The sequence below is a fragment of the Geotrypetes seraphini genome, chromosome 9, assembly GCF_902459505.1.
Source record: "Geotrypetes seraphini chromosome 9, aGeoSer1.1, whole genome shotgun sequence".
NCBI classification, from domain to species: domain Eukaryota; kingdom Metazoa; phylum Chordata; class Amphibia; order Gymnophiona; family Dermophiidae; genus Geotrypetes; species Geotrypetes seraphini.
In genome coordinates, this window is record NC_047092.1 from 13522033 (window position 1) to 13535102 (window position 13070).

Sequence of the window (13070 nt, forward strand, 5' to 3'; positions counted from 1 at the left end):
CATTGTGATTATTTATTTTAAAAATGTATACACCGCCCAAACCTAGGCAATTTACAAGAAACAGACATAATAAAAACAATACATTACAAGTACCACTGCACAACCTTACAATTTACTTACAATTCCAATCTAATAGTTAGGCAAAAGAAAAGCACAGCAAAAAGCTGAGTTTTAAGCATTCTTTTAAATGACCATCTATTTGCACATAGACGCAAAAGGCCAGGTAAACCATTCCATAGCCTCACTAATCCTACAGTCTACAAAATATACCTGTTAAAGGTAAGTAGCTGCTTAATCTGTTGACAAGCAGGACAGAATCAGACACTCAAGAGGGTGACTCCCAAGCTTAGGACTGTTCTATATTTGAGAGACTATCCAAGCATTGAAGAGCAGCCTGCTCACATGCATACATGAAAGTTGGATAGTTTATATGGACAGATTGCTTGGAACTGTTGGACTAGTGGCATGAGGATTAGTTCAGCTAGTAGTGAGTAAAACAGGTACTGCTTTGGCCATTTTTCTTTTATAAGTTGTACAGGTTCTGAAGCTTGATTCAGTCTATGCCATGGCTTGAAGGAAAAACCCAGCAAATTTGAGTACAGACAAGAGCTAATGATCAACAAAAGGAGGAAGAAAAGGGGTGAACAAGAAGAGATTCTTCAACAAAATTTCAGAGTAAGCTTTATTTACACATTCATTCAGCAGGATGGAATACAGTAAATAAAACTGCTTTCATGCAAGCTCAAAATTTCACTTGCACTGAGCTCTGGAAGAGCTTTTCCATTCCAGCACTATCACATAATGTCACACGTTTATGTGTCTAATTCAATCCTGCTTGTTGATGGAGAATTGTCTTTTTTCATAGTCCCTGTTTAATGGATTACTTTGAAATACGGAATTTGACAAAACATAAGGCAAATCGAGTCTACCCAATACACTTCTTGTTACAATACGTAGATCCACTTCTTTGTGCTAAGGGCAGGGCTGTGGAGTCGGAGTCGGAGGAAATTTCGGGTACCTTGAGTCAGAGTCGGAAGTACAAAAAACTGAGGAGTCGGAGTCAGAACATTTATCTACCGACTCCATTTTTGAACTTGGCATACCAATCACGAGCGATTCTTTCAGCTATAGCACCCACTATATACACAGCACAAATGTTGCGAGTAGCTTCTGCGGCCTTAGAACCTTGATTAAAAGCAAAAAGAAGGTGGTGTCGAAAATGCTCATTTCTATCAACTTGACATTCCATTTTAACGATCTGAAAATTAACCAGTGCTGTGGAGTCGGAGGAAATTTTGGGTACCTGGAGTCGGAGTCGGAGTCTGAAGTACAAAAAACTGAGGAGTCGGAGTCGGAACATTTATTTACCGACTCCACAGCCCTGGCTAAGGAGCCTCTGTGTTTATCCCAGATTTTCTTAAATTCTGCTATTGATATTTGGTGCCAAACAAACTGGATTTAAATCCACAAAAAAGTAACATAAACTGACAAAAAAGATCCCTTGTGGCCAAAATGGGACCCTAAGGCACTACACACATGCTTCTTCCTGCCCCAGATAGTCCCTTCCGTCAACAGAGTGATTCAGAATGCCACGGCTGGATGTCACTTACGTTATATATTCAAATATAAATCGAGACCTCCATTTATCCTCCCCCACAAGGGAGGAAAAATGGTTAACTTGAATATAAGACGAGTGGCTCTGCACCCAGCGATCCCTCCTTCCCCTGTCCTGCCAGGCTCTGTACCCTGTCCATTGTACCTCCTCTCTGTTGATATCCTGCATGCTGCCGTGCCTTCCGTATGACCCGTGTATCTGAAATCCCTGATGGTTCAGAGGAGTAGTGGACAGGAGCGAGCTTTCTGCACTCCTGTTCCACTGCTGAGCGGCTTCCTGAATGGTTCCTGCAAATTCTCGCAAGACTCACCACAGCCATTCAGGAAGCCACTCAGCACCGAGCAGTAGCGCAGGAAGTGAGCTCCTGCTTGGTACAGCTGAACCACCAGAATTCGCAGCAGAAGGGCAGGAGCACAGAAAACTCACTCCTGCCTGCTACACCAGGGATTCCAGGTACATAGGTCATACGGAAGGCCCAGAAGTATGCAGGATATAGGCAGAGAGGAGGTACAATACACAGGGCAGGGAGGGGGGTCAGGGTACAGAACCTGGCAGCCTGGTGGAGGCCTGCAACAAGTCTGGGAGGTGGGCGGGTGGGCACTGGCCCAAATATAAACTAAGACCCCCATTTTTGGGCTAATTTTTTGTCCCCAAAATCTTGGTTTATATTTGAGTATATATGGTACCTACTATTTCAATTAGTGTTTCTAGTCAGTTTAGTAATGACCAGCAAACCAGGGATGAAAGTGACTGCAGTGAGACTGAGCCTAGAGCTGCAGTGCCAAAGCCTGTCTCAAGCTCTGAAGCAGCCCCCTTACTCGGACTTGCCTTGAAATCTGTAGCTTTTTAGCATGCTTTTGTTTCTACCTAGCAAAGAAGTATGAGAATGAATCCTGATAAAGAGGAAATATCAAGGAAAAGCTTACCAAGAAGCCTGGCACTGGCTTTTTGATTCAACATGGGATGCTGTATCCTACATGGTACAGAATGACAGACATTAAGAGAACTAATAGATTATAGTAATATAAACTGTTTTATTTATTTTTTGCTAATATGTAAGGTCTGCATAATAAATTACAATTAAAAGGGCTTTAAGGGAGCAATTTTGAAACAGCCCATCTAGGTATAAACTAAATCCAAGGGTAATTTCTACTTTTCCTTTGAAAAGGGTCTTTGAGTATAAAGGCCCCAGATTTTTGCTGTGAAATAATGAGCAGAGTTTTGAAAATTCAATCTCTGTGTTTTGTTTTCCAATGTTACTCAAACCATGCCCACAGGAATGCCTCTCCTCTTGTGTCTGGCTAAAAGCATGCACACTATGAAGCCTTGTGTACACTTTCAGCCAAGGGTAATTTTCAAAATGTCTATACACTCAGGTAAATAAGTCTGACAACTGTCCACCCCATTATTAGGCAAGCAGCACATAGTATAAAAGCAAATAGTTTACAGAAAAGTGGCCTATCTTTATAAACCTTGTGGCCTTTATACATTTTTTCACTGCCCCCTTTATTTCACTGTAATGTGGCAGTGAAATGCAGTTTGGTATGTTTATGAGTTAGCTAATGGCTCTCAAGTGTTTTGGTTACGACTGAGTTTGCAGGCTTAGTTGCTTGTTAAAGGGATCGAAGAGAGTAGTTTTTGACAAGTAAAATATCCAAACTTCCAATAATTGCTTTTTACATATACCAAAGGAATTTTTAGGAAAGAATCCAAATGAATCTCTGGTTTTCCCAATAGTACTGTACATATAGCTGTGAACAACTTACAAAACAGATCATTAGTGCGCATGACGAGTCACCAGCTTCTAATAAATCTCTATTAGGTTTGCACTGGGTTAGCCATTATGTTACAACTACCAAATCACCAAAGATGAAAAGAAATGAACCTAAATGGCTGATCAAATATTTACAGTGCTCAAACTCACACTTAGTGCTTCTGATAAGCCAGCAAAAACATACACTTCACAAGAACATACCTTTGCTTTTATAGGTGTGATGGAGATATTTTCACCAAATAGAATTTTCAGAATTCTTAGAAAGCTGGTACAGATTAAAATGGGGATAACATAAGAATAGCCTTCTGGGTCAGACCAGTGGTTCATCAAGCCCTGTAGCTCATTCTCATGGTGGCCAATCCAAGTCACTAGTACCTGGCCAAAACCTAAGGAGTAACAACATTCCATGCTACTGATCCAGGGCAAGCAGTGGCTTCCCACGTGACTATGGACTTTTCCTCCAGGAAATTGTCCAAACCTTTCTTAAAACCAGCTATGCTATCTGCTCTTACCATAACCTCTGGCAATGCGTTCCAGAGCTTAACTATTCTCTGAGTGAAAAAAAATTTCCTCCTGTATTGATTCATAGTGCACCTACACCATAAGTACTGTATGTAGTTTCAGTCATCCTACCTAAACAAAGATATGGCATAACTAGAAAAAGTACAGAAAATGGAGTCTAAAATGATTAAAGGGATGAAACAGCTCCCTGTAAATGATCTGAAAATTGGAATGACAAATGAGGTGATTAAATTTGCAGATGAAACTAAACTGTTCAAAGTTGCTAAAATGCATGTGGATTGTGAAAAATTGCAGGCAGACCTTAGGAAATTGGAAGACTTGGCATCCAAGTGGCAGATGAAATTTAATGTGGACAAATGCAAAGTGATGCACATTGGGAAGAATAACCCGAATCACAGCTACCGGATGCTAGGGTCCACCTTGGGGGTTAGCGCCCAAGAAAAGGATCCAAGTGTCACCGTAGACAATATGATGAAACCTTCTGCCCAATGTGTGGCGGCAGCCAAAAAAACAAACAGGATGCTAGGCATTAATAAAAAAGGGATGGTTAAAATGACTATGAATGTTATAATGACCCTGTATTGTTCCATGGTGTGACCTCATCTGGAGTATTGCATTCAATTCTGGTCTCCTTATCTCAAGAAAGATATAGTGGAGCTATAAAAGGTTCAAAGAAGAGCGACCAAGCTGATAAAGGAGATGGAACTCCTCTTGTATAAGGAAAGACTAAAAAGGTTAGGGTTGTTCAGCTTGGAAAAGAGACAGCTAAGGGGAGACATGATTGAAGTGTACAAAATCCTGAGTGGAGTAGAACGGGAACAAGTGGATCAATTTTTCACTCCGTCAAAAATTACAAAGACTAGGGGACACTCAATGAAGTTACAAGGAAATACTTTTAAAACCAATAAGCTCTGGAATAGAGAATGACATGGTGGCGGTTTAGCCGCGGGTAACCCGCCAAAAACGGGGAATGAAAATTAGCAGCCTCTGCGGGGATGGGGACAAGGCCATCACCGCCCCATGGAGCGGTGAATGGTCTTGTCACCGCAGTGAGGCATAAAGGATCGTGCGGTCCCCGCAGCCCCCACCCGCACGCCGGCTCGATCGTTTAACCAGCTTCCTCTCTCCACCTCACCTTAGTTTGCCGGCTTTCTTTTTCAGCGACCGGAACGCTTTCAAAAGAGCCGCGCACGCGCGGCTGCTCAGTATTCAATCTTCTGCTCTGACCCAACCGGAAACAGGAAGTTGCAGCAGAGCAGAAGATTGAACTTTGAGCAACCGCGCATGCGCGGCTCTTTGAAAGCATGTCGGTCGCCGAAAAAGAAAACCGGCAAACTAAGGAGAGCAGTAGCGTACCAAGGGGGGGCGGGAGGGGCGAAAAAGGTAATGGCGCCAGGCTTTGGAGCACCGAGGCAGACCGCTTCTCCCTCCTCCCAGCCGAACCCCCGCTGACCCTCTTATCTCTCCCCCCCCAAGTGAACCTTTCCGACCCTCCCAGCGAAAGCAGCAAACCTCCCTCCGTAGCGTCGGCTTTCTCCTCCCTCTGCCGCATCATTGATGATGTCATCAGTGACGCGGCAGAGGGAGGAGAAAGCCGCGAAGGAGGTTTGCTGCTCTCGCTGGGAGGGTCGGAAAGGTTCACGGGGGGGGGGGAGATAGGAGGGTCAGCGGGGGTTCGGCTGGGAGGAGGGAGAAGCGGTCTGCCTCGGTGTTCCATTACCTTCTTCAGGCAGCAGCAGCGTTTACAATTCGCTGCTGTTGCCGGCTTCAGGCCTTGTTCTCTGCCCGGTCCTGCCTACTTCCTGTTTTCATGAAGACAGGACCCGACAAAGAGGAAGGCCTGAAGCGGGCAACAGCAGTGAATTGTGAATGCTGCTGCTGCCCCGATGAAGTTCAGGACATCGGGGAAGGAGCAGGGAGAAATCGGCTGCTGGCTTGGGGGTGAGGGTAGGGAAAGAATCGTGGAAGTGGAGAAATTGGCACGATGGCTTTGTGGGGGCTAGGGGGAGAGAGAAAGAAAGGAATAAATAAAGAGGGGGGCCAGGGGGAGAGAGAAAGAAAGGCAGAAATAAAGAGGGGTCAGGGGGAGAGAGAAAGAAAGGCAGAAAGAAAGAGGGGGACCAAGGGGAGAGAGAAAGAAAGAGGGGGGGGGGCAGGAGAAGAAAGAAGAAGAACCAGAGACTCATGAAATCACTAGACAAAAAGGTAGGAAAAATGATTTTATTTTCAACTTAGTGATCAAAATGTGTCCGTTTTGAGAATTTTTATCTGCTGTCTATATTTTGCACTATGGCCCCCTTTTACTAAAATGCAATAGCGGTTTTTAGCGCAGGGAGCCTATGAGCGTTGAGAGCAGCGTGGGGCATTCAGCGCAGCTCCCTGCGCTAAAAACCACTATCGCAGTTTAGTAAAAAGGGAGGGGGAATATTTGTCTATTTTTGTATAATTGTTACTGAGGTGACATTGCATAAAGTCATCTGCCTTGACCTCTTTGAAAACCCGTGGAATATAAATGATAATTAACATTTTCTCTGCGTACAGCGTGCTTTGTGTTTTAAAAATTTTATTGTTGGTAGATCATTTTGACTTGGCCACAAAGGTAAGGGGGAGGGAGGGAGGGGAGCTGCTGAAAGACATCTAGTAATCCTTGCAGGCTTGACTGTGCAGGGAATTATTTTTGTAAAATCATGTTTTGTTATGTGACTGGCATTATCTAGACTTTAATTTCTATGAATGAATAGAATGAAAATGATATAAAATTACTTGCTTGCGGGGACCGCGTGTTCCGGCTCACACAAGAAAGGAGGGGTGAAAGGGAAAAAGTTTATCTTCCTTGGAAATAGATTCTGAAGTGACCTCATCAAAGAAGACCAGCACCAAATGTACAAGAAATCCCTTAAACAATGTCAAAAGAGCCCAAAATAGAAAACTGCTACTGCCTTGAGACTCCATTATTGAAGGAATCAACTTGAAATCACAGAAGAGACAGGAAAAGGTTAAATGCCTCATGGAATCCTCAGGTACAAAACACAAACCAAATTGTGAATGAAATCAGAGCAGACAGTAAGAATTATAAAATTGATGTCATTATCCATCTGGAAAAAAAGGCGTACTAGAAATAATGCCTCAGCAATACAATTTTCAGAAGTTCTATTTGCTCATGGTAAGGGAGAAGAGAGACTGCTAGTGATGGTGGGGGGACTGATAGAAGATATGAAAGAAGGGTGGTAGAAAGGAACAGATGGTAAAGGAGGGAGGGAAGGGTGGTGGTGGAAAGGAATAGAACAGACATTGAAAGAGGGTAGAGAGGAACAGACCCTGAAAGGAAATGTGGAAGGCAGAGTGGGGAGAAGATGCTGGAAGGGAAGAAGACAGATGCCAGACTATGGGGGAGCGGAGGGAAGAAGATGGGTGCTAGACGGGGACGGTGACGGGGCGGTGAATGGGATGGCAGTGGTGGTGACGGGGCGGTGAAAGGGATGGCGGTGACGGTGACGAGGCGGTGAAGGGAATGGCAGTGACGGGGCGGTGCAGAGGATGGTGGGCCGTGGACGGTGCAGTGACGGGGACAGATTTTTTCCCCGTGTCATTCTCTACTCTGGAACACATTGCCAGAGGTTGTGGTAAGAACAGATAGCATAGCTGTTTTTTAGAAAGGTTTGGACAATTTCCTGGAGGAAAAGTCCATGGTCTGTTATTGAGAAAGACATGCGGGAAGCCACAGCTTGCCTTCAGTCGGTAGCATGGAATATTGCTACTCCTTGGATTTGGGCCAGTTACTAGTGACCTGGATTGGCCACCGTGAGAACGGGCTACTGGGCTTGATGGACCATTAGTCTGACCCAGTAAGGCTGTTTTCTATCCAATAACCAATTCCTAATCCACAACTGAACTTTGCCTCCTATCCCAAGACTCTTTAATTTTAACATATTTATAAATGACCTGCTAATAATAATAATAAAATTGGTCAGAAATCAAAAGTTTTATAACAAAATGAAAAGAAAGAAATATAGAACAGAAAAAAATATGAAGAAAGTTGAAACGGGAATGCACAAAAAATAAAAGTTTTTCATGCTTGGAGAAACTCCAAAGAACAGCTTCTCAGTTCTGTGGAAAACTGAGAATGGTCCTGCGAGATTGGCAGGAAGGCACCGATGCAGGTGCATTATGTGTGGTTTTCAAAAGACTTAAGGCGACAATACACTTTTTGAATGTCCGAACCAGGGCTCTGTAGATGACGTCATCCACATATGAGAATATGCTAGCTGCTTGTCCTCAGATAACTGAGTTTACAAAAGAGTTGGACAAATTCCTGGCAACAAAATTCGTAAGTTATTTATTTATTCAATTTTCTATACCATTCTCCCAGGGGAGCTCAGAACGATTTACATGAATTTATTCAGGTACTGAAGCATTTTTCCCTGACTGTCCTGATGGGCTCACAATCTATCTAATGTACATGGGGCAATGGGGGGATTAAGTGACTTGCCCAGGTTCACAAGGAACAGCTTGGGTTTGAACCCATAACCTCAGGGTGCTGAGGCTATAGCTTATTAAGAAATACTCACAGTAAAAAAACAAATCCTATATAATAAAACCCTAGAGTGCGCATGCGCTTTTGAAAAATCATGATCCCTGGCGCCGTGTTTTCTGATCCATGGCCGCGTTCCATTTTAGAACGCGGCCAGGGATCACTCTGGCCACTCTCCTCCTCACTCACCAACTCGAAGCAAGCTCCTCACCAACCGGAAGCAAGCACCTCACCTCCCGCCCTCGCTCACCGCTGCTGCTACCGCTGCCGCTGATCCTTCTCTTCGGGGCAGCCTGCGATCGTGGCTGGCTTTGGCGGGCCTCGCGGGCCACTTTCTGGCCTCGGTGGCACGTTCCCTCTGACGCACGGGATCGCGTCGGGAGGGAGCGTGCTTCCGGGTTGGGGAGCGGCCTGTGAGGTTCACTGGGGCCGGCCACCACGTATGCGGCCTGGAGCAGGCCAGAAGACGCCGGGATGCAGGGAGGGTAAGCAGGGGAATCAATACAGGGGGCCAGAGGGAGAGGGAAAGGGGGCTGCTTTGGGGGGAGGGGTGTGCTGAGGGGAGACAGAAGGGGCCATGAAGAGACAGGGAGAGGGAAAGGGGGCTGCTTTGGGGGGGAGGTGTGCTGGGGACAGACAGTTTTGCACTGGGGGAAGACAGAAGGGGCCATGGAGAGACAGTTAGGGAGAGGGAAAGGGGGCCGCTTTTGGGGGTAGGGGTGTGCTTAGGGCAAACAGCTTTGTTCTGGGGGGGAAGACAGAAGAGGGCCATGGAGAGATAGTTAGGGAGAGGGAAAGGGGGATGCTTTGGGGGAGGGGTGTGCTGGAGGCAGACAGCTTTGCTCGGGGGGGGGGGGGGGGGAGATAGAAGGACACAGACAGCGGCCAAGGAGAGAGAGATAAAGAAACACAGACAGACAGACACACATATATTCTAGCACCCATTAATGTAACGGGCTTAACGACTAGTAATATATAAAATTACAAGTGACCCCTTGGATAACTTTGAATTAGAAAGTGTCGCTGTGATGGGTGAGAAACTGTTAGTTAAAAAAGAGATGACAGTATTGGGAGTACGTTTGGATAGTTGTTTGACTATAGAAAAACAAATAATGAAAATGATTCAGATAGGATATATGCAATTGTTATATAGATTAAAACCTATGCTACCAGCTTATGATTTCCGTAGTGTGGTGCAAACAGTAATACTAAGTAAAGTGGATTATTGCAATTCTCTTTATTTGGGGAATTACTAAAGTGAAGATGAGGGTACTGCAGACGTTAATTAACTCTGCAGCAAGATTGATTACTGGGGTTTCAAGAATGACTCATATAACCCCAGTGTTGAAACAACTGCACTGGTTACCTATGCAGCAGAGAGTACATACAGCAAATCTTATATCACATTTCCCCAAGGGCACTAAAAAGGAGTTTTTTGAAATCTATCAACACAGAAAATGTTTGAGATCTGAAAATAGTATTAAGTTGAATTTGGAGGGTAAGATGTTAGTCTCTCATATTACGATTTAGGCAAAAATGCTGTCTGTAGCGCATTGGAATGTGCTGCCTGGTATTCTGTGGTTCTGTGATGGGAGACTTAGGGCTCCTTTTACAAAGGTGTGCTAGCGATTTTAGTGCACGCACCGGATTAACGCGCATGCGTTACCCGAAAAACTACCACCTGCTCAAGAAGAGGCGATAGCGGCTAGTGCTATTCCGCGCATTAAGGCCCTAACGCAGCTTTATAAAAGGAGCCCTGAATTTTAAGAAAATGTTGAGAACACAATTATTTGTTAATGCCTTCATGTGCTAATGTTATTTGCTGTTGAAGCCTTACCATCCTGTAAATGTTTTTATGGGATTTTGTCTTTCCATCTTGTTGGATGAATTTGAAAAAAGGTTTTAATAATGATACTGTTAGTTAATGTTTATTGTGTTTGTTCTGTTGAAACATGTTTTAGTAGTTTTAACATGTATGCATGTAATTTTGTAAACCCACATACTTTTTATGCGGTATAGTCTTCCACTTCAGTTTATTGAGGCCAGCAGCGTGCCTGATTTTAAGGCCAAATAGAATAGACACGTGGGATCTATTCACAGAGAAAGGTAGGGGAGGGTCATTGGGGTGGACAGACTAGATGGGCCGTGGCCCTTATCTGACATCTATTTCTATACAAATTTTTAAATAAATAAATAAATAAAATATTAAAAAAACAATATAAAAGTCACAAAAAATCCAAGTAGTTAAAAGGCTGCAATCAGGTAGCATACACACACAAACTTTCAGCCAGCAGTGAAAATTTGTGTGTGTGCTGCCTGCTTGTATGTGCGTGCTGCCTGATTGCAGCTTTTAACTACTTTTTGTGACTTTTATATTGTTGGTTTTTTTTTTTAAATATAAGACTGCCAAGGACCCATTAAGACCCCTGAGGAAGGCATTTTTAGTTTTGCTGAAACATGGCCTGTGTCGAGTCACTTGTAATTTTATATATTATTTGGTTTTTACTGTGGGTTATTTTATGGATTGCTTTTATTTGTATGGACACTTATTAAATTACAACTGGTACATCTGATCCTGTTCCCCAATTTTTGTTGTTTTTCTGGAATTACATATCCCCCCCCCCTTTTATTAAGCTGCGCTAGAGATTTTTAGTGCGGGCTGGTGCAGTAAATGTTCCATTGTTCATAGAAGACTTACCTTGATGGCCTGCACTAAAAATCTCTAACACAGCTTGATAAAAGGGGGCCACAATTTGGGGGGAGGGAGGGAGGGAGGGGTATAGAACACTCATGCAATTTGTCCACTCTGCTCATTTGTCCATCCATTAAGTAGATTCCTGTATACATTCCTCATATTACTTTTCAGAAAAAAATAAGTCCAATAAATAAATACTCTACTCTTTTACAATAACTACTATTCTTTATGCTTACCTGTTTGGCACTGTTGACGCAGTGCAGGTACTGGTTGGCCAAGGCAGAACAGCTCAGAGATTGCTGGGAGTTCTTTTGATAGCACTGGAGGATTTTATCTTGCAGGTCAGCACAAATTGGATGAACTTCATACCGCCTAGAGAAAGCAAACAAAACTATTATTTTGTTGACTAAAATATGCAAACTATTTTCACTGTAGTTCGGTTTCTATCCAACCAAGAAAATGTATTTAGGTGATAGCGTACTGCAGAACCATAGACAAATGAAGGTAGATAAAGACCGACACAACCTCCCTTACATGTGCCTATGCTAACATCAGAGCACTAGGACCCAAAACAGAAAACATAAAAAATTGGATAAAAACAGAAAAACTTGACTGCCTATTCCTCACTGAAACCTGGTTAACCTCAGACACAGACCCTAGAATAAAAGAAGTATGTCCGCCAGGATACAAAATAACAGTAACCTGCAGAGAAAAAAAAAGAGGAGGAGGACTAGCAATAATAATCAAGAACTCCCTAACTCTAAACGTACTTGAAAAAACATCCACTCCGCAAATGGATTTCCTAGCGTGTCAACTCACAAACCAAACACTACAAAACTCACTAAACTGCTTACTCTGCTACATAACACCAGGAAACTGGACCACAGTGAGACCTGAATTTGAAAACTTCATCTACCAAAACTCATTAACAGCAGAATATAACCTCATCCTAGGAGACCTAAACCTACACCTAGAAGACACAACTTCCACCCCAGCAAATAACTGCCTATCCTTCCTCAAAGCCTTATCCTTCCAGATCCTAAACCCACAAACCACCCATGAAAAAGGTCATCAACTAGACATTGCTGCATTCATGTCTCTCCAACCATCTAATCCAGCAATCCAAACTACTAACGGAACATGGTCCCCATCCCTATGGTCAGACCACTACACATACAACTTCAACATCAGTTGGTCTAAGACCGAACACACACCTCAATCAAAAAAAACCACATATACCACACGCAAACATATCGATCCAACCATTTTCTGGTCAAATGTAGATGAAACCATCCAAAACTGCGACCCAAAAAACTTCATCTCCCACTGGAAAAAGATATCCACTAACATCCTTGATGATCTGGCCCCCCTACAAACCAAAACCAGAACCAGCAGGAAATCAGACCAATGGTTCGATAATGAACTACTCCAACTCAAAAGACAATGTAGAAGATTAGAAAGAAAATGGAGGAAAAAGAACCAAGATCAAACAAAAACCGACTGGAAAAAAATCAACAAACAATACAAAAATCTACTAAGGGAAAAGAGGAAAAACTACTATACTAATCTCATAGGCACGGAAACCCAAGACTCCAAAAAAATATTCCAAATCCTGAAAGAATTAACAGACACCAAACCATATACTACCACCACGAACACCCCTCCACCATCACCCACCCTCTTAGCAGAACACTTCAAGAACAAAATTACCAACACCAGAGCCACTCTCATCCTCAACCCATCCCATCAAAACTCAATCACAATCCACTCTACAGGAAAAGAGGCAACCGCAGCAGACAGAATTTGGACTCAATTCCCTAACATACAATGGTCAGAATTCAACAAATTCTACAAAAAATACAGCCATGCCTCCTGTGACCTCAACCATTGCCCCTCATATCTCCTTACCACCTCTAGTGTAAAATTCCGCACC

At 43.4% G+C, this 13070-nt stretch overlaps 1 protein-coding gene across 4 annotated transcripts in view; it reads right to left on the minus strand.

Annotated features, from left to right (window-relative positions):
• Positions 1–13070, minus strand: part of CHCHD3 (coiled-coil-helix-coiled-coil-helix domain containing 3) — a 319905-nt gene that overhangs the window by 6434 nt on the left and 300401 nt on the right. For 3 of the 4 annotated variants that reach the window (XM_033959561.1, XM_033959564.1, XM_033959563.1), the window contains 2 exons: positions 11374–11509; positions 2542–2588 (listed from right to left, as the gene is read on the minus strand). In XM_033959561.1, the coding sequence (XP_033815452.1) occupies positions 2542–2588; positions 11374–11509 (183 nt within the window). The remainder of the gene's footprint in view (positions 1–2541; positions 2589–11373; positions 11510–13070) is intronic. The other variant, XM_033959562.1, reaches the window with a different exon arrangement.